Consider the following 26536-nt stretch of genomic DNA (forward strand, 5'->3'; position numbering starts at 1 on the left):
GATTTATGGGCTGGATTACAGTGGATATAGCTTGATAATTATTATAATGGACTAAATGAAAAGAAGCATCAGAGTGGGAGATTTACTTCCTCTTTAAAGTGGAAGATAAGGCTTATACTAGTTATTTATTTTAAATGTTCCTTTCCCCCTCCTCTTATATGTGCTGCATACCTGGTATAAACAAAGATCTGTGTACTTGCCTGTTTTTCATCCACTCTGGTCCAGTAGCGTTCTGCTACAGGGGAGTGAAGGAAACGCTGACCATGGCTGCGCCATGGGAGCCTATGGAAGATGTTGCAGCTCCACAGCCATTGTCGAACACTTCCTTTCACAGGTGAGCAGAAGCTGCTGAATCATGTGAGCAGACCAGATTAAAAAAAGGGAGATTGTTTACCATGGGTATGCAGGGTAAGTAGGAGGAGGGGGGAGGAAATTTTTTTAAGAATAGTTAGATGTAGCTTTTACTATCACTTTAAAACTAAACTCCAACTTTCTTTTTACTAGAACTGGATGGAATGACCAGTCCCAGCATAGATCATACCTCTGTACTATGTTGCTCTGTTGTCTGCAGATCTCCTGATATTCTGGGTTTACTGTTGGCTTTGTACCATGTGACAGTCTGTATAGTCTGGATGTAGACTTCCAGCCACTGTAGTCTGGTGGTGGGTGTGATTGAATACATTGTCCTGCCCAGTCACACCTACAGGAAGAGTCCAAACCTCTCAAGTCCCACTGATCCCAGCATTATTCAATAAAAGGAAAACCCTCCATATAATATGCACAGCCTGCTGGGAAAGCTAGTTGTACTGATGTTGGGAGGAATAAATACAGTCCTGGTACAGACAGCACCATACAAGTCACGTGACTTCCAGCGCCACTATCACAGACTACATCGCATCGCATTGGTAAACTCACAGATGTGAGCGAATGGTAAACCAAGCATGACGTGTGTTGCCACGGGTTTTTAAAATGCACAGCAAAGCACACATTTTCTGTGCAGGTTGCCAGCTCAATTTGGAAATGCGCAGATGCTATTGCAGCCTATATGGCAACACAAGCATGACGCACATTGCTACACTTTTCCAAAACACATGGCAAAGCATGCGTTTCTTGTGGCTTGCTGTGCATTTGGAAACGCGCAGATGTGAATGAATGGTACTGCAAGCGCACTCTGCATTTTCTAAATGCACAGAAAAGCATACATTTTCTTGCAGTTAGATGTGCATTCGGAAGCATACAGATGCGAACAAATGGTAACGAAAGCACAATAAGCGTTGCTGTGCTTTTTTGAATCAATAGTTTTTTTATTGATATATTAGAAAAGGTACACAAAGAAAAAGATGTATACAAACCTGTATACTTGGAGGTATAAAAGGATATACAGATATGGTACACAAGGAGTATAAACAATTAGGTATTCATGTAGAATAGTTAATGGTGCAAGCATTATGGTGGATCTATAAATTATTAGAAATTTGAACAGATTGTAAGTTATTGGTGCAACTGTTGGGTATTGGTACGATCCTTACTGATTGGTACATGTTGGACTGCCTGTAGGGAATTTTGGAGATCTGAGCAGATGTTGCAGAGTTTGTCTATCACGAATGGCGCGGTTTAATAAATGGGATGGTCTTGTATAGTTGGCCTAGCTATATGACGGTAGGCTCATATTCCTACTCATCCGTGTTTCCCATTGTTTATCAAATTTTGCACTGGTAAGGGATTTGAGGGCTAGTATGTGTTCATAGGTGTAATTTTGTTGTACCAAAGAGGTCACCTCAGAGAGGTTGGGGTAGATATTGGACTTCCATTTTGCTGACAATGGTTGATCGGGCTGCAAGTAGGATGTGTGTAACTACAATTCTATCCAAACTTGGGTAAAGATCTATACTGATGTCGAGGAGTGCTAGTTTGGGATTAGAAGGGGATGATATGCCCTTTGATGAAGATTTTGTTTGAAAACTTCTTTCCAGTAGCTCTTTAAGCCATAGGATGTGTAGTAGGTGCCCTATTTGCTCATTTTCGCCAACACTTAGGTCATGATGAGTTTGAGAATTTGGCCAACCGGTATGGTGTGTAGTACCATCTGTGTGTGATTTTTGAGTGTCATTTCCCAGTGCATAGTGCAATGAGATGCTTGATGAATTGCTCTAAAGGTTCTTTACCACTGTAAGGGAACAATTGTGTAGTGGAGGTCTTTTTTTGCCATTTGGTCATTGTACTTTTTTTGAAAGGTATATTTGTTTTGGAGGATATTGTAAAAGAAGGAAATTCCTCTATCTAATGGCTTTGGTGAAGTATAGAAAGACCATATCATGGGGTGTATGCTAAATTTATGGATAGGAGTCTTGGTCAGGAAGGGAACAATGTGAGCGCATGTGAAATGATGTTCTCTTGGAAGTTTATATTCAATTATCCTTGTTTCTACCGTTTTGGGATTAGGACCTTGCATGAAGTCTTTAATAGATTGTATGCCATGTTGTGAGAGGGATTTTATAGGCATTGTGGGACACATCTTCCAGAATGTGTAAGGGATGGCCTGATAATTGCGAATTTATTTGTGTGTCCGGTTGCTGGTGCAGGCATCTCCAAGCTAGGATAGATGCTTAAGTGGGTGCAGTCAGTAATGAGATATCCCAGGGTTTCCATAAATCACAGTTTAGAAGGGTTCTTAGGTTGGAAGCATTGGCTAGTGCTGCTTCTATTTCTGTCCAAAGTGGAATGTCCTTTTCTCTGAACCAAAATTTAATTTGATCCATATGGACTGCCCAATAATAATCATGGATGTCTACTACCCCTGCTCCGCCGACTAGTGCTTTATCAAGTTAGCATGTTGGCATCTTGCCCACTTGTTATTCCATAGAAATGTTTGCAGAAGACTCGATAGGGTTTGGAGGTCTTGATTTGGTATGTGAACTGGTAAAGCCCGAAACATGCAAAAAATTAAAAGTATGGTCATCTTGAAGGCTGCCATAGTTCATGCTGTAAGATGTGGCGTAGCTGTTCCTTCACTTTGACTATTAGTGAGTTTAACGTGGCTGCAGTTAGGAGTGATGTAACAGTAAGAAAAGCCAGCAACATGTAATCCTTGAAGTTTCGTTTACTGGTACATCAGAGTGACATAAGTTAGGGATGATGTATTATGTGTCAAGATAATACCCAGATATGGGATTCCTTGTAAACTCCACTTGAAGGGGAATTTTTGTTGTAGGTTTTGTTTGATCGCCACGCTTAAGCCAAGATCTAAAATTAGGGATTTAGAGTAATTGACCTTGTAGTATGACATGGTACTAAATTGAGACAATGGTGGGCATGTGGGCGTGCGTTTATTGGGTCTGTCATAATTAGGATCACATCATCAGCAAATCTGACTTTTCACATGTTTAGTAGAGTGGAATTTGAAGAGGGATATTAAAGGATGTGTCCGAATTGTTTCTGCTAGAGGTTCAGTCATTAGGTTGAAGATGGTTGGTGATAGTGGGCAACCCTGTTGAGTTCCATTAGTGATGTTGAATGGCTTGGAGAGGAGGCCAGAGGTGTAGACATACGCTGATGGTTGCGAGTATAAGGGTAGAATTTCCGAGAGTATAGTACCTTGAAATCCAAATTTACATAATACTGGAGTGCAGCAGAGAAGGTGTTTGAGTTTGTTTTGCATAGTGTACAATATTGAGGACTCTTCTTGTCCTCCTCTGAGAGGGTAGGGAGGTTCAATTTCAGTATAACATTTTTGATGTCCTCTCCCGAAGGCTGGGCAGGTTATATAAAGCCCCGTAGTGGTCAGCGAATTGGTTCGCTATATCCTAGAGGGTTGGTGGTAGGTTTCTTAGTGCTTCTCATAGTTTGCTAAGAGTTATGGACGCGTTCTGGGATTCTAATCCATGTATGTCAGACAAAAAGGAATTTAGTTTGCGGTTGTAATGTTTTTTTGCCTAGCACCTTGTTTAATCAGAATACCTCTCATGTATACTTTGTGAGCATTCCATAGGGTGTAAGGGTTATCAACAGAGGCTGCATTAATATGAAAGAAGTCTTTAAGATGTTGAGTAATAATAGTAAAGCTGGTAGACTCTTGTAATAATCGAATGTTACAGCGCCAGATGGGAACAGAGGGGGAGGCATACTTCTCTGCTATGGTAATAGAGATTGCAGCATGGTCCAACCAGGTTATATCCCGTATCCTGGATAAGGATACCTTTTTGTAGTAGCCATTTATCAGACACAAACCTGTCAATACGAGAGTATGTACGATGTCTGGGAGAGAAGTGTAATCTCTTTTGCTCGCATGTTGGCATCTCCACACATCGTACAGTTCCTCTGAGTGAAACAGTTGGTGTATTGAGGTACCACAACCTTTAACCTTAGAGCTGTTGTCTAGGTGAGGGTCTGTTGTTAAACTGAAGTCTCCACAAATCAAGAGTTGACCATATTTCACAGAGATACTTTGTTTAAACAATGTTCGTAGGAACTGAAGTTGGTGGGAATTTGGTGCATATAATGGCACTAATGTGTATGGTTGTGTGTTGATTTCGCAGGTGATAATGATAAACCTGCCTTCCAGGTCCAAGATAGATTCCTTTTAGGTGGAAAGCAAGAGAGTTCCGGGTGGCTGAAAATACTTTTTCTTTTCTTGGGCACAAGCTAGATATATGTGGGGGTAGTCTTTATGTGAGCATTGGGGTATGTTAGAAGTTTGGAAGTGTGTTTCCTGGATGCTCAGTATGTCGTATTTTCTCCACCTGATGTGGTACTGTGGGAGTATGAGGGGATACTGGCAACAAGTTGTCAGTTAACTGGAAAACATTACAAATAGACCCATTATGGATACAACTGAAGTTTACTGGTATTATTACAAGAGGAGAGATGGTCCAGATTCACCAAGATATTTTTGCGAGGGGTGTTATTTTTGGCATGAAAACAGATGGATCCAGCCAATACCACTGACACTTAGCCATTGGGTGAGAGCAGTAAATCGGATCCAATTGTGCCTTTAAAACTAGTATCGGCTTGGTGCCAATATTGAGCATTTGTGCGAGTACTTGTACTCACACAAGTGCTCCTGATACCTGGGAATGAAGAGGCTCCTAACCGGAAGTCAGTGAACAGAGTGCAGAGCGGAGAGTGAGTCCTCAACAGGCTGGCAGCAGCGGAAGTTAAGCTGCCTGGGGCAGGGGTGCAGGGTGCAGCAGCCGCATGTTCCATCTGAATTGGTGACTGGAGCTGTCGCATTCCATTCCGGAAGTGAAGTTTTGTGTCTCTGTCAGAGGTTGAACATCCCAACGCCCATCTTGGTACACCCTGCACTCGGCCGCAGTAAGCCAACAGAGGACATCTTGTTACACCCAGCCCATATAGTTTGGGCTGGGTGTAGTAACAAGATGTCCGCTGCCGCTTACTGCAGCCCAAGTGCAAGGTGTACCAAGATGGGCATCGCAGCATATTCCTTCCTTTCCTCTCTTCATTTAATTATGCCAGTCCAGCCAATTGCCAATCAGTGCTGCCATTCCTTTGCATTTACCTTCCCATAAATGCCACCTATCAGCGCTCATTGGTGCATAATCAGTGGCACTTATCAGTGCTGCATATCAGTGCCACCTAATCCTCTCAGTGTTTCATAATCAGTGGCACCTATCAGTGCTGCATATTGGGACCTCCTCATCAGTGCCACCCCATCAGTGCCCTTAAGTGCCACCTAATCCTATCAGTGCTGCATATTGGTGCCTCTAATGCGTTTAAGTGCATTTAGACATGTTCAGGCACATCAGGTGTTTGGGTGTTCATTCATTTAATTGGCCAGAATATTCATTATTCTGGCCATTGAAATGAATGCTCAACGTGCTAATTGGGTCTAGCATTTGCAGGCACTTGCATTTAGGTGCGTTGAGCATTTCCTCTGGCCCCTTTTCTAAATGTGATTTTGGTGCATTCAGATTTCTGCCCCTAAACGCCCCTGCCTGTAAATGCTTATGTATACATTGACAAAGAGGCTAACATAGTAAAGCGTTTAGGGGCAGAATTTTTTAAAATCAGAGTGTGCATGAGGCCTAAAATGTCTTCCTTTTTTTGTGTTTATCTTAAAAAGCATGAAAAAATACCAACTTTGTGTAAAATGTAAACCATGTGTCAATGTTTTAAAAACATTGTTCCCAGACATATTTGTAAGTAAGAAAAATAGGAAAGAGCAAGCTTTTAACCACTTCAATACTGGGCACTCCCCCCCCCTCCCCTCCCCTCCCAGCCCAGGCCAATTTCAGCTTTCAGTGCTGATGCATTTTGAATGACAAGTGTGCAGACATGCAACGCTGTACCCAAGCAACATTTTTAGCATTTTTCTGAGACAGAGTTTCCTTTTGGGGGTATTTAATTTGAACTGGGTTTTTTTTTTCTATGCGAAAAACAAAGTAAAAAAGACCAAAAATTGTATTAGTTTCTGTTTATAACATTTTGTAAATAATCAGTGACAGAACTGGTGGGCGTCACTATTAGGGCTATACTGATAGTCATGGCACTGATTATCGGTGCAGATGTCCCCACTGAGAAAAGCTGCTTATCGGCTCTCCCTACGCATTGTCAGTGTGAGAGGAGGAATGCCAATAACCAGCATTTCCTATTTACACTCTGATCAGCTGTGATTGGACACAGCTGATCACATGGTAAAGAGCCTACATTAGTTGATGCTGTCTGTTGGTATGTTGCTTCAAGCGGGGACTGTCTCCTGGATTCACTCAATTACCTATTGCCACACTGATTTGTCTTTTTGACATTGTACTTTGGCCCACAGATGTCTTTTTTACATTTCAAAATAATTTTTTCTGACCCTCTACAACATTTAGCTAAGTCACGTTATTGCCACTCCTCGTTTACATGAAGGTTTACTGCTTTTACTTTCTGGCTGTTATCCCTTGGGTCTGAGAAACATGGGCTGCTAGTGTTTATCTTCCATCTTGTTTTTCTCTTCCATATTGCAATCTTCCACCTCCATTCTGGATGATCTCTGGCATCACCAATCAGTCTGAAGTGTGTACATTTTATCAGCTATAGAATCCTATCCAAGGGCATCCCCTGAAGAAGACCACACTGGTCGAAACGCGTCAAAGCTGCATGGCAAAAACGCATAATGGAGAATCTATTTGGATTCACTGTATTGTATTACCTTGTACATGTTTAATGGCATTTTGTATTTTTAATGTTCAGTAATGCCCTGTTTGCTTTTTATATTTTCATCACTGCGCATGACTTTTAAAAAAAATATCTGGGTGTCACAAACCCCGGTGCTCCTCACCATTTCCCCTTTCCTTTGTGGATCATGTTATTCACGAATTGGGGCTGACACCCACCATTGGTTATTGTTGGCTGTATGTGGGCTATTGAACCATACTATGTCAGAGATGCGGTATCTGAGTAACACACCGCACAACCAATCACCACGCTGCGTTACTCCTCATAGGACGTCCAGGCAGAATCATGAATCCCCCCACCCGGAAGGTGTTAAAATTGTCATAAAAAGTTCATTTAAAGTGGAGATTCACCCAGAAATGGAACTTCCGCTGATCGGATTCCTCCCCCCTCCGGTGCCACATTTGGCATCTTTCAGGTAGACCTGAGAAACGGATACCTGTCAAATCCAGGTATCTGCTCCCACTGCATAGATCGCCGCACTTGTACTTGTGCAATAACTCAAAAAATACAGGGCTGAGCACATTTTTTTTAGAGAATAAAAAATGTGGCACCCCCCTTCTCTGCCACATTTGGTACTTTTTTTTGGGGGGGGGGAGCAAGTACCAGGTTTTGACAGGTACCAGCTCCCACTTCTGGTCAGATCGCCACAATATTCTGTGCAGAACTCCCCCCCCCCCCCCGCAGACTTCGGGGACACAACACAGATTTTGGAGGACTGTGGGACCATTCAAGATGCCGGCACCTGGACCTGAAGCTGATTGAAGGATCTGCTTAGGTGAGGACATTGCTAGATCCCTGGATTGGGAAGTGCCCTTCTATTAAAGTCTATGATAGTCTAAATCTGTCCCATCTGAGTCACAAGACTCCTAAAGTAAGTAAAAACACCTCCCTTACCTTCCCTGACTTCCCTTACCTTCCCTGACTGACCCAAATCCTCCGCCATTTGTGAAAGCTCCCAGCCTGCTGCAGCAACACAGCCAGTGCTGTCAATGCAGAAAGTACGGCAGGTCATGTTCTTGTTATTGGGGGGCCATAGTTCTACATTAAAAGTCTACCCCCTCCGTATTTGTTAGGTCAATGTCTGATTATAAAAATGTGCTGCTGTTCTCTTTAATATAATGAATGAATAGTTCATGAACTGACAGCTTTATAAACATTTGTGTAAGTTGAGCTTCAAACTGAAGTGCATTCACCCAATACCCCTTCTGGACCTTGTGCACTATTATTTAAGGTCTGTGTTATCGATATCTGGATTACTTTACATTGCGCCTGTGTCCTTCCATCTGGCCATCTGCCTCTTTATGTTCAGCATTTTGTAAGTCTGTAGAAATTTGTTCAGGGAATTGTAAACATCCCTGGTGAGAAACCGAGAAGAGTTTGGCTGGATATTGCAGATGGAATTTTTTTTCCCCGCTGGCTCATTTATCATTGTAGTATAGAATATACGATGTAGTCCATTGCAACATGTGTAGAATGATGTACTGTATATAGAACAGTCTTCATTAACTCTTCGGAGTCTGCTGGCCTTTTGTGGCTCTAACCGGTTTTATGCTCTGTTTTGATATGACTTTCTTCGTGAGCTTGTGCTACATCAGGGCTTGTGTAAATATACAATTTTCAGTTACATGGATCTCCGGAAATAATATAGTGATAGTTTTATGGGACAGGCAATGTGAGAACCAGTTCCACAACGCTCTGTTATATATAATTAAACATGGTTTGGAGATTGTGAGATGCAATACTTCAATAGTATCTACACAATACAACTAGTGTTTTTTAAATTCCCTATAGTAGCAGTTTAGTAATACAGCTAGCTCTCCCCTTTGCCCACAGGCTGATAAGGGCAATGAGAGATAGATGTAACACCACACTATTTTCTACTGCTCATGTGTGCTGCAAGACACCTTATTGGGTCTTAGTGCCAGCCTATCCGATTTCATCCTGTGGAAATTACAAGAAGGTGATACCAAGTCAGAAGCGGGTGCTTACAATGGCTGCATTTAATACAGTAAATTATTTTATCGCCTGCCACCTGACCTATTGTAATACGGCTGGGCGAGAGCACTGCTATCTGGGGTGGCCGTCGTATGACTCCCTTGCGCACCTCATGCGCACCCTAGGGGCCGGAACACAGATCGTTGTACTGGGCCGTTGTGCGCAGCCCTGGTACCATGCGACTGTTGTGACCAATCACATGTCAGTTGTAAACTATGGCTTTCGTTCATATCCATTGTGTACTATTGTGATGATCTCTGTGATTGGTCACAGTGATCATATAGTACAGGGCCTATCGCAATTGCACACAATGGCACGTGACTGAATGCCTTTCACGGTGTAAAAATTATTGCTTGTACAGTGATCAACAATCAAGTGTTAAATAATTTCTATGGTGACACACTACTGCACTGGTGACAGTATGTAAAAAAAATGGTAAAAACATGGAAACAAATGTTTAAAAAAGTATTTATTATTTTACATACTGTCACCACTCGGTGTCCCTGATCACTGCCACACCAGTCATATGGTGACATTGCTCTGATGACAGTATGTGAAAAAAAAACCACATTATTTAATGTCTTCATTTTCTGAAAAAAGAAGTGTGATAAATGATCACTTCAAACTCACCATGGCTCCTAATAAATACCCTGGGGTGTCTACTTTCCAAAAAGGGGTTATTTTGGGAGTATGCGTACTGGCCTGGCATTTGAAGGCTTCAAGAAATGAGAGGTCTTTGGGAATATATACCTGAAAATTTATCAATCCCGATGTACCATAGTTTGTAGCCTCTATCTGTAATATAATCTTTTGGTTTATTTTTACCAAAGAAATGTAGCAGAGTACATTTTGGCCGACATTTATTTGCAACATTTTATAATAAAATTTGGGTATTTTTATTTTTATATAGAAAAAAGAAAAACCCCAGTGGTGAGTAACCACTTGCTTACTGGGCACTTATACCCCTACTCCTGCCCAGGCCAATTTTCAGCATTGTCACATTTTGACAATTGCAACACTGTACCCATATGAAATTTCTAATCATTTTTTTTCACACAAATTGAGCTTTATTTTGGTGGTACTTAAGCACCACTGGGTTTATTTTTTGCTAATAAAAAAAACTAAATTTTTTAAAACAAAACCAAAAAGTTTTTTATATTTTGTCATAAAATTTTGCAAACAGTAATTTTTCTCCTTCACTGATGGGCAGTGATGAGGCTGCACTAATTGGTGGCACTGGTAGGCGCCGCTGATTGGGGGCACTGGGGGGGGCACTGATTGGTGGCACTGGGGGGGGCACTGATTGGTGACACTGGAGGGCACTGCTTAGCAGCAGTGATGGGCATGAATGGGACCGATGTCCCTCTAACAGAAGCCAGTTAACGGCTTTCTACTTTCTTCACGCTGACAGTTTGAGGTGAAAAAAAAGCTGACTACCGGCTTCTGTTTACTTCTGTGATCTGCTGTCATTGGCTTACAGCTGATCACGTGGTAAATGGCCCACTGTGATTGGCCCTTTACCTTGATCTGTGATCAGTCGAGTCTCAAGGATTTGACGTTCACAGAACGGGCACACAGGCAACCCAAGAACGTGCAGATGCCCATGTATGCCCTCCCAGCAAAGTAAGCCCGAGCTGTAGCAGTCTTCTTTTTTTTTTTTTTATTTGGTTAGTGTTGCATGATTTGGTAATTGTCATTCAAAGTGTGACAGCACTGAAAACTGGCCTGGGCAGGAAGAGGGGGAAAGTGTCCAGTAATGAAGATGTTGATGTTTTATATCTACCTGGAGTATAGGTCCAAATGTGTTTGATAGCCCCACTAAAGAGGATAATACTTGAAATACCTGAAGTAAACCTGTTTTTTTGGGCAACAAATGCTTGTAGACACTTGGCATGTTAATACATCACAAAATTTTGAAGGGTGATATTGCTGTTATAAGTAAAATTTCACAACCGCTGAACAGTAGCTTTATGAAGTTTGCATTCCGGCACTGAAATCCGTTTATCAAAACATGATAGTCTTCTTTCCTGCCTGAGTATGAAAATTTGACATTTTTGAGCTGTTTGCACCAATTTTTCCAAAGCAGCGCACCAAAACACCTGTTATTTCAGTGCAGTACACTGCAGCATACAGCATGTGCACTACCTTAGTGCTTTAGGGTACTGTGGAAAACAAAAGGCATTGCAACAAGCGAATGTGTGTGCATGTATTACTGAACCACAGCTGACGTGTAGATGTGCCTTTAAAAAGGCATTTGGTATTGTGACCCCTGGCTGACTTTGGAGCAGCAGTTTTATCAGTACAGCTAATTGACTGGTGGGCAGGAAGGTGGGAGCTATGGGAAGTGGACATAATGTCAAATTAAAAGTAGACACATACGATATTCCTTTCCATAGATCCTATTTTAATGATGTTGTGTTTCTGACTGGTGGTGATGTGTATGCATGTTACTCCTGTGCTAATTGCAGTTCTGTGATTGTCACAGATACAAGGGTGCCTTGACGAGGCTCTGTGGCTTACGCATGCGTTTGCAAATGCGTGCGGACTAAACCCCTGTTTTTTTAATGTACTGTTAGACAAGTCAATTTGGTTGTCTGTGAGCTGGTGTTAAGTAGGCTTGGATTTTTCCTCGGCATTCCCCAGGCCTTGTTGCTACCATTTGTCACTAGGGATGAGCTTGATGTTTGGGTCGAACATTGGGTGTTCACCTGTTCGTCGAAGAACGAACATTATGGGGCGTTCGCAGGAAATTTGAGTGCCCGCGGAATGGCCCGAAAATGCACTGCGAGATCGCAGTGCATTGCTGTATGATGATTGGCCAAAGCATGCACCTGACCTGCATGCTTTTCTGATCCCAGCGCCCTCTGCTAAGAGAGCTGTAATAGGCCAAAGGCAGGCTGCCTTTGGCCAATCATGGCTCAGGGGGACTAAGTCCACGCCCCACACTATATAAGGCTGCCTGTGCCATGGACGGAGAGATAGCTTGATTTAGCTTAAGCAGGCCGGTTATTCAGTTAGTGGCAGTGTATTTGATATATACAGTATATGTGTGTGTGTATATATGTTTAACAGGGGCATGTAATTACAGTTCTTGATATAATATTTCATAGCAGGGCCCATTCCTACACCCAAAAAGCCTAACTGTAAAGGGTTACAGTGTTGTGGCACCACCACTGCCTAAGGTCCAATTTTTCTGCTCCTGTTTAACAGGGACGTGTAATTTTTGATATAATATTTAACAGCAGGGCCTGTTCCTGGGCCCACCAAGAGTAACTGTGAGGGCTTACAATGTTGTGGCATCAGCACAACCCAAGGCCAAATTTTTCTGCCCCTGTTTAACAGAGGTGTGTACTTACAATTTTTGAAATAATATTTAGCAGCAGGGCCTGTCCCTGCGCACAACAAGAATAACTGTGAGGGTTTACAGTGTTCTGGCACCACCAACACCTAAGGCCCAATTTTCTGCAGAGTATTTAGGGCAGGCCATGTAGTATATATACTTTTGTTCAGAGTATATTGTGTTCATGCCATTTTTTTTTATTTTTTTTTAAATTTGGGTGTGGGGTTCCCCTTAATATCCATACGAGCCTGGTAATGGGCTTTTCTCAATGAGTTTCATCTATATTGCCGGCACCCGACAATACATTACAGCCGCAAGCAGTGTCAAATGACTTTTTTTCCTTTAGAAAGCAAACACGGGAAAACTGCGCCACCTTACAGGCATACTATAGACACCCCCAACGATATTTAAAGGAATATTTCATTCAATTGTTTCACTTTAAGCATTCTTAAAATCACTGCTCCCGAAAAAACTGCAGTTTTTTTTAAAACTTTTTTTTGCATTGATACATGTCCCCTGGGGCAGGGCCTGGGTCCCAAAACACTTTTTAGGGCAAAAATTTGCATACAAGCCTTTAAAATTAGCACTTTTGATTTTTCACATTGATGTCCCATTGACTTTAACAGTGTTCGCATGTTCGAATGAACTTTTTTGCATAATCAGGTGTTCTGGTGCAAACCAAACCGGGGGGTGTTCGGCTCATCCCTAATTGCCACAGGTCTGCCATAATTTAAGAGGAAAATCCTGTAAAGCTAAAAAATTAATACAGGATTATTCACAATTGCATGTTAAGTTGGCTTACTAACAGGTGTTCTTGCAGAGTTCTCTTTTGGCTGGGATTTACCAGACAGTCTGCTGTGACCATGTTATTCATTTTAAAGTGTATGAAAACCCTAACAATGAGCGTTATTTTTTGCTTTAAAATAGCGGATATCACACTGTTGATCCTGCCAGTAATATTGTGAGCCTGGTAAATGCCTGTGCTGTCTTCCTCTATTGACTGTTATCTGTTACAATGCTTTCAGCTTCTGTTGACCGAATTGTGTGCATCTATGACGAGTTCACTTTTTTTTTTCCTTCAATGCTATATGCAGAGCTTACTTTCTACAATTTAAGATTAGGGCAACAAGTTTCTTGGGTTAACTTTTAAAAGATCCAAAATGTGTTCTGAATTCGTTATGCTTACCAGTTAATATCTTTTATAGATGTTCATATTAAATGTAGTAATACAACTGTACATTGTATTTGTCAGGTCACAAAGCAAGAGCGAAGTCTTATGAAACCTTTATATGACAGATATAGAATTATAAAGCAGCTACTGTCTACTGCAACTCTGATTCCAACAATTGTAAGTATTGTTTAAAACCCTAAACTGTTTCAGTACTCTTGTATTGACTCTTTTTTTAACCACTTCAGACCCAGAAGGTTTTACCCCCTTAATGTCCAGGCAATTTTTTGGGATACGGCAGTGCGTTACGTTAACTGACAATTACGCGGTCGTAGGACACTGTAACCCAAATAAAATCTATGTATTTTTTTCCCACAAATAGAGCTTTCCTTTGGTGGTATTTGATCACATCTGCGTTTTTTTTTTTTTTTTTTTTTGGTGCTATAACAAAAAAGAATGACAAAAAACAAAACAAAAAATAAACAAACAATTTTTTACTTTCTGCCATAAAACCTATCCAGTAAAAAAAAATCAAATTTTTTCATCAATTTAGGCCAATATGTATTCTGTTACATATTCTTGTTAAAAATTTTTTTACCAGTAAGCGTATATTGATTGGTTTGCGCAAAAGTTATCACATCTACAAACAATAAGGTTTTTTATGCTCCCCCCTAGTAATGGCAACAATGTGTGATTTTAAGCAGGACTACAACATTACAGCGGACAAATCGGACACTTAACTGACACTTTTTTTGGGAACCAGTGATATTATTACACTGATAAAAATATGCACTGTTACTGTACTAATGACACTGGCAGGGAAGGGGTTAAGACCAGGGTTGTGTCCCTAGGGGGTGCTTGCTAACTGTGTGGGTGGTGGACTCACTGGATTAACACAGATCCATGTTCCTGCTTAACAGGAACAGAAAATCTGTGTACTCCCCTTTTAGAATGACTATCCGACTTGTTAACATAGGCAAATCACCGTTCTGCCTCTCTGTGGAGCGATTGCAGGAGGCCGAAACAAGCCCCTGCTGTCTATCGCACGAAATGACGTACAGGTACGTAATTTCCCGCAATATAGCCCGACCTGCCGCAGTATATGTACTGTGACCAGTTGACAAGTCGTAAAGTAGCTGTAAACCTCTGACATGAAATATAAATAAAGCATATCCATCTATAGTGTATACTTCTCTCAATCCAGAGCAGGAACTATAATTTCTATCTGTTGCCTCATTCCTCTGCTGTCAGCATGAGTCACTTATGGCACATTTTCCTGTCACCAAGAGATATAAAATGTGACAAGGAGGAGAGAGCTCCAGCACACAGCCTGTGATTGACAACATCTGCTCTGTTCCTGTGTGCTGTGTGTCTTTCCTCCAGTCAGCTCTCACTGAGCTCTGTAATGTGTGTAATTGCAGCTCCCTGCACCCTGCTTTCTGAAAGCTCATACAAGCTTTGTAAATGTTGGACTTTGACTGTAGAGGAGAGAGGGCTGCGGATAAGCAGGTAAAACCTATGTAGGAGGATTTGTTTAATCTCTGTGCATCACCTGAGGCTGTTCACCTCACTGGGCATATGTAAGGGTTTACAACCACTTTAAACGAAATTAGGTGATGTGAGAGGGAATTACATTTTCGACAGAAATTGCCAATTCATGGCATACCAAAACTGGGAGTAATGTGAGCTTCAATTTAATGACCCGGAGTCTTTTATTTTTATTTTTTTCAACCCTTTCCGGTTCTATAAAAAAAAAAAAAAAAGATGTAGTAGTTTAAAATTTCTCTACAAGAGAAAAAAAATTGTCTCTATACTTCTGGCTGCCAGTGTCTCCCACCTCTGTTCCAACACTGCAGCCTCTGCCAGTCTCTGAGTGTCAGGTGCCCGTTTCCCCCATTGTGTGGTTTGCCTATAACCTCTCACCCCTGTAACCCTTATAACACTACATGACTCGGCATTAATGTAGTGGTCTGAGGGTAGAATCAAAGCAATGGGTGGGCACCCAGAATTCCAGAAAGACACTGCTTATTGTACTTTTTCTCTGTCAGAGAACTTTTTGGCTGCATATTTTAGAATTGACTGTATTAGTTTAACCGTGATAACTATACACACACATGTATTTTTAAATATCAATACTATCCATATAATGAAAATTTATTTTATATACATAGCATAGTGTTTCCTATACATGTATTCAATGTGCCCCCCCCCCCCCTCTTTTTTTATTTATTTATTTTTTTTGTTTGTTTTGTTTTTATAAAACTCTCTAAATCTTAATTCGAAGTATTTTTTAATAAAAACATATTTATTCATTACGACGTTTTAGTGCACGTCTTATCTTCTTTAGAGGATCCCAATTAAATGAAATGCTGCCATTAGTAGCTAAAAATGGAGATGCCATAGAAATGTGGTTAACATGATGCCTGATAAATGTTTCTGATTTGGGAGGAAGGCATGCTGTTGAAATGGTGCCAGTACATTTAATGCCACATTTCTATTGGTCTGTGTGGTTGTAGGCGGGGAAAAATTGAGTACTCAAGTCTGCATCTTAAAGCGGTAGTAAACCCAGTTTCAAAAAACACTTACATTCCCGGCATGCCGGAAATGCTAACTTTCACGTTGGTTGTGCTCTCAACCAAACTTTCAAACCATCCAATGGCTGGTGTCATAACTGATCACATGTGCAGCATTATGGCAGTTGAAGAATCATTAGAGGCCAAGATGGCAGCTTCCTTGACTGAAAACGATAGAAGGGTTTACTTCCACTTTAAGGCGGCTATAGAGCGTTCGAATCTTGGCTGGTTTGGCAAGTTGACTGATGGATTAACTTGGGTACAACCAGCCTGTCGGCTATCTGTAATCACTGTGTCCGGGGATGGCTCACCTGTGGTTGCAGGAAAGAAAATCGTCTATGGCCAGCTTTAGCTAGGAGAATATTTATAGGGCAAATGAAGACTTGCAGATGTCCTTTAAGAATTCCACCTCCAGAGCACATTAGATTCACTAGATGCTATGTAATGTTACCAGGTGCGCCACAATACCTGCCATTTTTTTTGACCACTTTGCCAGATGGTAATTGTTAAGAGAAAAATGTAATTCTCAAATAATGAACTTGCTTCTGCTTTAGCATGAAGAAGAGGATTCGGAAGATGACAGTGCCCAGAACTCGTCTTGTGAATTCACATTGATAACAGAACCAGAGCAAGTCGTAGATGAGCATTTCTTTTATTGCAATGAGGATCCAGAACCTGCATATGTCTCTCCACTGGATGAAAAACATCCAGTACGACAGTCGGCGCTGTCCATGTCCAACCTTCATGAAGCATCAATGTGAGTCCACCTAGAGTTTGTATGCTGCTTTATTCACAAATGACAGCATTGCATAACTGCTCATGTAGATTTTCTTTGCTTTGTTCCCTTTCCTCTGTTTCATTTTCAGTGTTTCATGCTTGACGCATGTATGCTGCTGGAAAATCCTGGACCTTATTTTTCAATGTCAGTTTGCCAATGGTAATGTTCGTTTAGATCTAGGGGACCATAAAAAGCACTTTGAGGCTTGTTTTAAATTGGCTGAACAGCAAGCCTGTGTGAAACGGGCCTTATTTACCTGATCTCCCACAGGCTCCTTCCGTGCTGACAGACCAGTCTTGGCAGCCTCTTCTTCCCTATGCTTCATCAGTTGCGTGTCCTCTGACACCAGCAATATAATGCAGGGCCCATAGCCCTTCATTGGACATGAGGGTCCGGAGTAACTACACTACAGAAGCATAGAGGAGAGCACTGGCTGCCAGGGTAGAAAAGGATTTGGTAACTAAATCTATTTACTTTTCCCAGTCCCTTAGACCTAAAAAGGCATTTAACCCTTACCAAGAGACATTTACTTTCCCCAGAAATGGGCTGTAACATTAAAATATTACAACACAGTCATACGCATGCTCTTTAGTTGCACGGCTGTGATGCACTACAGCAATCAACTATGTTCAAACCTGAACAGTAAAATGGCCACTAGATCTAATGTTTGATATTGGTTGCTTGTTTTGGGACAGTACAAACTGTGGTAATGCTGGCCACGTTTCACAATATGATTGTACTATCTTCTTTAGGTTTACTGTGAGGATCACTTTTAGTTGAATATAAATGTAATGGATTGCATATTTAGGTCCCCATACTGCACAGCTGTTGGGAACTCTAAATGAGATTGTAATTTGTGTTGCCATTTAAAGATTTACCAATCGATTGTACAAACAGTTATGCAGTAAGTAATTACATTCAAATAGTACTTATTTAACATTGAATGTAAAGTGACTGGCCAGCTTTGGTTGACCAAGTGGTTGAGGTGGTTGACCAAGCAGGCGTATAATGTGATTGTTCTTGGGTATTAGATGAAGTTTTCCTAAATGAATGTTTTCAGTGTGTGACCATCAGTGCCTTGGTCTTTGGAAGAGGGGTGGGCAAAAGCAGGTAGCAAGCATCTTTAGTATTGGTTTATCAGGCAGAAAACCAGAAAGACCAGGGAAATTGAAGGCTCTATTTCTCCAGTCTGAGAACCTGTGTAAGAAATCTCAGGTGCCAGTCCACTTTTATCTAAAGTGGAAACCCCCTCTAAGTTGGGCGATACACATAGATTTTGAAGGCTGAATGGAAAAAAAAAATACTTCACAGTGTAGATGGAGGAATTTCCTGCTGCGGCTACTGTATTTTGGCAGCTGGCCCCACCACCAGTCAAACTACCTAAACAGTGATTACATCTGATTAGATGCAGGCACAAATTGGCTGACAACTTTCCACCTGACTACTTTGGTTATTCTGTAAATAAATGTTGGGCAGGAGGTGGACAGGCAGACCCGATCGAAGACTCGATGTGCATCTGTGGGCAGTCTGATGTAAACAGACTTGTGTCCATTTACACCTGCCTACCTCCAAGACCATTAAGGTCTGGGGGAAAAAACGGCAAAGGCCTGGGTCTTCTCTGTCAAAATCAACAGCTCAACTATCAACCCGTCTCTCAATGCCAAGGTCCTAGGTGTAATCCTGGACTCTGAACTATCCTTTTGATAGTCCCAATCACTGTCCCAAGCTTTCCGCCTCAACCTCTCCAAGATGCGCCCCTTCCTAACCACCACAAAGCTTCCAATTAATTCCCTGGTTGTCTATCACCTTGACTACTGCAACCAGGGCCATCTTTAAGGCAGGGCAAAAGGGGCAGCTGCCCTGGGCCGCATCATTGTGGGGCCCAAAGCAGCTGCCTCATATTTACCAACTATCCCAGTTTAAATTCCCATTGTCTCAGTGTAAAGTTCTGTTACTAATGCTGCCCAGCTTTGCTCTCTTGTTCTGTACAGATGACTCACCTGCAGACCCTGTGTTTACATGTTAATAACCGGCATTGATATGTAAATAGTGGCAGCATTAATATGTAAATAACCGTGGACCATGGCATTGATACGTAAATAGAGGTGGCACTCATATGTATATCATACCCCCTGAGGTCATATCCACCATCACTTCTGCTGACTGGAAAGGTAAAGGGGCATGCTTGAAAGTCCAGCCTACAACTGTGGACATTAAGCCCAACATCAGCCTATACAAAAGCTATACACAGGGAAGGAGGTGACAAACCTCCGGGACTTTTAACAGTATCAGGTATAAAATAGTTTATGAAAACCAGTAATGATCAAAAAACAGACCATGGGTAAAAATAAAATCTTAAATTTATTAAACTCAAATTGAGTGAAACATGTCGAGTGTGGTAAAAGTAATCCTGACCCAAATTGAATGAATTGTAGAAATGTTGCTGTCTTTTGGATGTACCCACATTTATTGTGATTGTTTTTAGATAACTTCAGTATATGTAGTTATTAATAAATTTAAGATTTTATTTTTACCCATGGTCTGTTTTTTGATCATTACTGGTTTTCATAAACTATTTTGTACCTGATACCGTTAAAAGTCCCGGAGGTTTGTCACCTCCCATGTGTATAGCTTTTGTATTAAATTTTGGGATGTGGTATCTTTTGGTTTGGTCGCTTCACCTCGGTTTATAAACCCAACATCAGCCTGTTCTGCAAAGGTAAGCAAATTGGAAATGGAACCCTTATTCAAAATAACATGGTGCCACAGCACTGTGAATTTTGGTGGATGTGAATACGCACATATAAGCAGATGCGTAGGGTGTCATTAAAAATGAATGACACTGCTGTGTATCTGCTAAAGGGCAGCACGTTTCTGTGGTGTCAGGAAAGCAATTCTGCATGTGTTCCCGACACAAAAAATTTGAACGCAGGCTAAATGTTTTAGTTACACTGCTGGTCTGTGTAAATCTTATTTCATTGGGGCTTGTACAATCCTTTCGTTCACACTAGTGGCCAGTGTGAAGGTCCCCCTTATATTGGTGGTCAGTGCACATTCTTCATTACATTGGTGATCAGTGTACATTTCCCTTTACATTGGTGGTAAGTGCAGAATTGCCCTTACACTGGTGGTCAGTATAAATCCCCCTTTACATTGGTGGTCAGTGTAGACGTGTCACCTTACATTGGTGGTCAGTACAAATCTCCTCAACAATGGTTGTCAGTGTAAATTCCGCCTTACATGAAGGTCATTGTATATTCCCCCTTACACTGGTGGTTTATGTAAATTCTCCTATTACATTGGTGTCAGTGTAGAAATCCTTATTTATATTGGTGGGTGGCATAAAATCCCCCCTCACATTGGTGGTCAGTGCAAATCCCCCCTCACATTGGTGGTCAGTGTAGAATCCCCCACTATATACTTGCCAAAGATTTCCAGCTTTGCTCTACGTAATTCAGAATTTGCCACAGTGTACTGCCTCCTAACTAATGCCATCCCCCCACCACTGCCACTAATCCCATCAACCCCCCAGCATTGCCACTGATCACAACCCCCTCCCTCAGCGTTGCCACTGATCCCAGGAGTCCTAGGACCCCTGGGAGTTTTCTGTCTACTGATGGGTCCCCTCACCTCCCCAGTCCATGGTGTGCAGTCATTGAAGAGATGATGTGCTGTATCCTTTAGCAACCAATCAGTAAGTAATGATGTGCACTAACCTCTTGCAATCAATGATTGAGCAAGGTAAGGATGTGTATTAACATCTACCAACCAGGTGGTAAGGATGTCCAGTAACCTCTAGAAACCAATCAGTGAGCAGTATTGATGTACAGCAATCTCTAGCAATCAATCAACATGCAGAAATCATGTGCTGTAACCTTTAGCAAATAATCAGTGAGCCATAATGTGTGCTGTAACTTCTAGCAGCCAGTCAGTGAGCAATAATAATACACTGCAACCTCTGGTGATCAATCTTAATCGCTGCCTAATTTGATTCAGTGAACCAAGTCTAGCTGCTATTTATTGTATGTCTCAGAGCAGGTGGAGAGCAAAATTACATGGAAGGGGGAGGGCCCAAGAAAATGTTTGCCCATGGTCCAATCAATATTAAAGATGGCCCTGACTGCAACCATCTTCTCATTGGCTCACCTTTACATAGGCTTTCCCCTATTCAGTCCATCATGAATACTGCCGCCAGGCTCATCCACCTTACAAACTGCGCAGCGTCTGCTACTCTTCTCTGTCAATACTTCCACTGGCTTTCACTTGCTCAGCTAATTAAATTCAAGATATTAACAACTTACAAAGCCATCCACAACTTGTGCCCCAGCTACATCACTAAGCTAAAAAAAAGTGACATTAATATTACTGTACCAACCAGTAATCATTTCCACAGTAGCACAACCACTGCTGCTATGCAGTGAACAATAATATATCTGCAAGTGATATAATCAAAATGTGAAATTAATATAAAATATTCCAAAATTTCTAAATCGTACAAATAAGTCCATACAACTGTCAAAATAACAGTGTATAAGGCTGGGTTCACACTGGTACGACATAAGCGCCGACTGTGGGAGAACATGCTGCATGACGTGTGTAAATCAGTGATTCCCTATGAGAGCCGTCTTAACTGGTCCAACTTTGAAAAGGGTTCCTGCACTGCTTTGGTCCTACTTCAGCCCATTGAATATCATTGAAGTCTGATTCTTGTCCTAACCATCCATCTTGTGGCATCCGATATGGTGATTACTGCAGCAGTAAAAAGAATTTATCTCACACTGGGATTGTTTTATTGGTCAAAGGACATGTCGGACTATCTCAAAGTCGGAGCAAAATCTTATCTTGTTCATTCATATGATGGAAGTAGGACTGATGTAGGACCAATGTCGCAGGGAAAAGTAGGATGACAGTTGTACAGCGACAGTAGTACAACAGTTGTGTCGTACCAGTGTGAACCTGACCTAAATCAAAAAAAAATCTTCATTCATTTCACATTATTTTGACAGTTGTATGGACTGATTTTGTAAGATTTTGAAATTTTTGAATATTTTGTACTTTCACTTTTTAATTAATATCACTTGCAGATATAATATTGTTCACCGCATAGTAGCAGTGGTTGATTATTGGTTGGTGCACTAATATTAATGTCACAGATTTTTATTTGGATTTAATATTTAAGTAGCAGCACTGAAATATATAACACTATATAGGTGAATTTTTGGAATCCAAAGCACAGTGAAACACGCAAAATTTACATTACTACACTAGTCTCAAAATACCAACCAACGCGTTCTATTTGTTCCTCCAAAAAAACTTCCTGCTCTCTAGCTCTTTTGTCACCTCATTCTGTGGTGCTCCCTACCCCAATCTGTCCAACTATCTCCTACACCAGGGGTGCCCAACCTTTTGAAGAGCAAGGGCCACTTAAGCGACTTAGTAACCAGTTGCGGGCCGCAATGAGTGGAGTGGGCAGATGACGGGTCCATGTCCAGTCTGCATATGCTGAGTGGACACAGACACAGCCCACTCTACTCTATGGTAGTAGATCAGATCTGAGGTAGGCGGGTGTAAATGGACACAAGTCTGTTTTCATCTGCCACTCTATAAAGGTGAATAGAGGGTCCGATTTGAGTTGGACCCATCGTGTAAAAGGGGCCTAAGGCTGCTTTTACACTGATGGTTTGTGGTCTACCCATGCCACAAGTGCAGCACAGTTCACCTGTGGTTTTCCTGTGGGTTAGCTGCACTTTGCCATACAATTCTATTATATCATGCATGTTTGGTGCACTTTCTGAAAGCCCCCAACCCACAGGTAAAACCAGAAGTCTATGGCTCAGTGCAGGTTACCCGCAGGTGCACCTGCGGATCAGTTTAAAAGCAGCCCAGTAACCACTGCAGAACAGATATGCCCTTACATAGACTGTGATTTTAATGAGTTCCATTCAGTTATCGCCAGCTGCTGCTGTCCCAGGCAGAGCGCATTTGGTATCACTCCGCCTATGACAGGAGACGGCCCTATACAGGAAGCATTGGCTTATGTGGCTCTGCTCTGCAGGTGCTTGCTTCCACTACCGTCGGCTTCAATCACAACACTGATGCTCTGGGATGGCGGGTCAGCAATCTGCAATCTGGGCTTGCCAACCTGCCTTCCTAGAGCAAGAGGTCACGGGCCACATCAGAGGGCTCCGTGGGCCACTGATTGGGCACCCCTGTCCTACACTGTCCACTTTCAGACAATCCCTGAAAACTCATATATTCATAGAAGCTTATCTGGTCCCCACCTAAAAACTGTACATTTATTTTCAACATCAGTTCATCCCCCACAGTTATTACCTTTTTCTATCTCTTGATCCTCCCTCTTAGATTGTAAGCTCTAATAAGCAGGGCCCTCCGATTCCTACTGTATTAAATTGTATTGTATTTGTACTTTCTGCACTTATGTTGTAAAGTGCCGCATAAACTGTCGGCGCTATATAAATCCTGTGTAATCACTTACAGATAGATATTCTAGCAGACTGTAGCTCACAGAGAATTAGAGCATGTACGAAATGTATTTGTAGGATAAGCTCACTAACATGATAACCCAAATAGACTTATAAGTAGCAAGGAACAATCATTCTAAAATATTGAATAACAAAACATTCTGAGATGTAATCACACATCTGAATAAAATGTCATCACATGGCACTTCTATTTATATTTTCGAAGGTGAATTTTTTTTGTGTGTGTAATTACTTCCATTGCTATCTTTTACAATGCTTTATGTTCTGCTGAACCATACAGGCGATACATGAAAAACAGAAATGGAAGGCGCACACACCTAGTGCATTACCAAAGATAATGATAAAAATGTTTTATATAATCACGATATGCAACTGATAAAAGGCCATAAAAACTATGCATGGACATGCACAGAACATGGGGTACAGCTAATGTGTTTTGGGGGTGCTCCCCCTTCCTCAGCGCTAGGTGTGGGAAGTTGACAGCCTAGCTCTGAGGAAGGGGGTGCACCCCCGAAACGCATTAGCTGTACCCATATTCTGTGCATGTCCATGCATAGTTTTTATGGCCTTTTATCAGTTGCATATCGTGATTATATAAAACATTTTTATTATTAAATTATCTTTGGTAATGCACTAGGTGTGCACACCTTCCATTTCTGTTTTTCTTGTAGTTCCTTTCGGATTACTCCATCTGAGGAAGGCAGCATCCACCCAGTTTTGGATACCATTATATACCTTTCACACCACCATTTTATTTGATATCTATCACTCCATACCTATTAGCGCTGGAAGTGACTGTTTTTTTGTATCTCATTGTACATGGTCAACTAATATGTAAAATGTATTTGTCATTGTCAATAAGGTCTGAACTTCTTGATCACCTTCGAGAAACCAGAGCAGATAAGAAAAGGTTAAGAAAAGCTTTAAGAGAATTTGAAGAGCACTTTTTACGACAGACCGGAAGGTAAGCGGTATCCTGGGATGAAAATGTATAGTGATGTGACTTGCCTACTTCCATTTTGATTTTCTTGAGATGGCATAGATATACAGTTTGAAGCAGAGAAAGAAGCAAGGCTTTTGGTTTAGAAAAAAACAACTAAAAAAAAAGTGTTTTCTGTGACCTGTTCAAATGATATATACCAGTGGTCATCAACCCTGTCCTCAGGGCCCACTAACAGGCCAGGTTTTATGTATTACCTTGGGGAGATGCAGACTAGAATACGGCAATCACTGATCAGGAAATGATTTCATCTGTGATGTATTTCAGTTATCTTGCAAACCTGGCCTGTTAGTGGGCCCTGAGGACAGGGTTGATGACCACTGGTATATAGGGTATTTTGACTCTGCACATGGTGTGACTGGGGCCTGAGTTTTTCTGCACCTGTTTCTGCAAGGGCACAAAGAAAACAATTGTTCTCTATGTGCCCTGTTCACACCACAACACTGGTATCGTGCAGATTTTTTCTGCACAGGAATCTGCAACGTATATGCAGTTTTCTGCGTGGGGGGAAAAAAACCTCATGTGACATCAACATTATGGTATGAACAGGGCAAATAGAGCACAATGTTTTTTCTTTATTATGCCCTTGCAAAGAATTTGTTGCATATCTCCGTGCAGAAAAATCTGCACACGATACCAGTGTTGTGGTGTGAACAGGGCACATAGAAAACAGTTGCTTTCTTTGTGTCCTTGCAAAGACGTTCATAAAAAAATGTAATATGCCAGCTCCCCTCACACCTGTGTATATATGTCAGCCCTACCTATGTATGTATGTATGTGTGTGTGTGTGTGTGTGTGTGTGTGTGTGTGTGTGTGTGTGTATATATATATATAATAATGCTAGTCCCTACCCCCCCCCCCCCCCCCCCACACACACACCTCTACATATGTCACTCCCCCCCCCCCCCACCTGTATATATGTCAGCCCCCCAATGCTCTGGCTCAGACTTCTATGTAAAAAGATACTCTAGCATTACCCTGAGTGTTGTTCAAAGAGGTAATGACAAAGTTATCACCAGCCAATGGGGAAATGCAAAAACTGCTTCAATCCATAAGGAGGATACAGCTATGAGAGCTGAAGAGGTTAAATGGCATCTATCAATGTAAATTTAACCAGCACAGTGGCTGGTCTTTACAAACACCCTTTAATTAGCCTGCTCAGCAATTATTGCTGTGTTATTGATCTGTAAAAGAATGCAATGCCAGCAGCCTTGGTAATTAACCCTGCAAGTGGCAGGGAGCTTACAGAGTTTTTCAGGTCTGGGTAGAGGACATGCATATGGGTAAACAGATCTTCTACCACAACCCTTGAGCTTCTTGCTTTTGAGGCACATATTAAAAAACAGAGGGCTGATGCCATATAAAAAAAGATGGTTAGACCCAGAGGAGACTTTTTTGAACAGACTTTTAGGAACAATTTCACCAGTAAATGAGTGTCCATGAGTGCTCTGACTTACGTTTGGTACACACGGTTCAACAGAAATCGGCTGACATTTGGTCCTTGTGTATGGCAGCTTGCCCTATAGAGGCTGGCCGAATGTTCAGCTTCTGTTGAAAAACCAGCAGCCGATTGGCACCAAGCAGCTCTTGTAGCCAATGGCTGCGATCAATGACTGGTGTTTTAGCCCCCCCCCATTGGTACACAGTAGCTCAGCGGAGAGATCACTGTACTAACATCACATAGTTAACCACTTAAGCCCCGGACCAATTTGCAGCCAAAGGACCAAGCCCCTTTTTGCGATTCGGCACTGCATCGCTTTAACAGACAATTGCGCAGCCGTGCGACGTGGCTCCCAAACAAAATTGGCTTCCTTTTTTTCCCACAAATAGAGCTTTCTTTTGGTGGTATTTGATCGCCTCTGCGGTTTTTATTTTTTGCGCTACAAACAAAAATAGAGCGATAATTTTGAAAAAAATGCAATATTTTTTACTTTTTGCTATAATAAATATCCCCAAAAAATATATAAAAACTTTTTTTTTTTCCTCAGTTTAGGCCGATA

At 41.6% G+C, this 26536-nt stretch overlaps 1 protein-coding gene across 5 annotated transcripts in view; it reads left to right on the plus strand.

Moving 5' to 3' along the window:
• Positions 1-26536, plus strand: part of FAM13C (family with sequence similarity 13 member C) — a 247721-nt gene that overhangs the window by 215901 nt on the left and 5284 nt on the right. For all 5 annotated transcript variants that reach the window (XM_077454123.1, XM_077454128.1, XM_077454127.1 and 2 more), the window contains 3 exons: positions 13767-13862; positions 16810-17012; positions 24399-24500. In XM_077454123.1, the coding sequence (XP_077310249.1) occupies positions 13767-13862; positions 16810-17012; positions 24399-24500 (401 nt within the window). The remainder of the gene's footprint in view (positions 1-13766; positions 13863-16809; positions 17013-24398; positions 24501-26536) is intronic.

Source organism: Lithobates pipiens, unplaced genomic scaffold, assembly GCF_037356315.1.
Source record: "Lithobates pipiens isolate NorthernLeopardFrog02 unplaced genomic scaffold, aLitPip1_a1.2 Scaffold_25, whole genome shotgun sequence".
NCBI classification, from domain to species: Eukaryota; Metazoa; Chordata; class Amphibia; order Anura; family Ranidae; genus Lithobates; species Lithobates pipiens.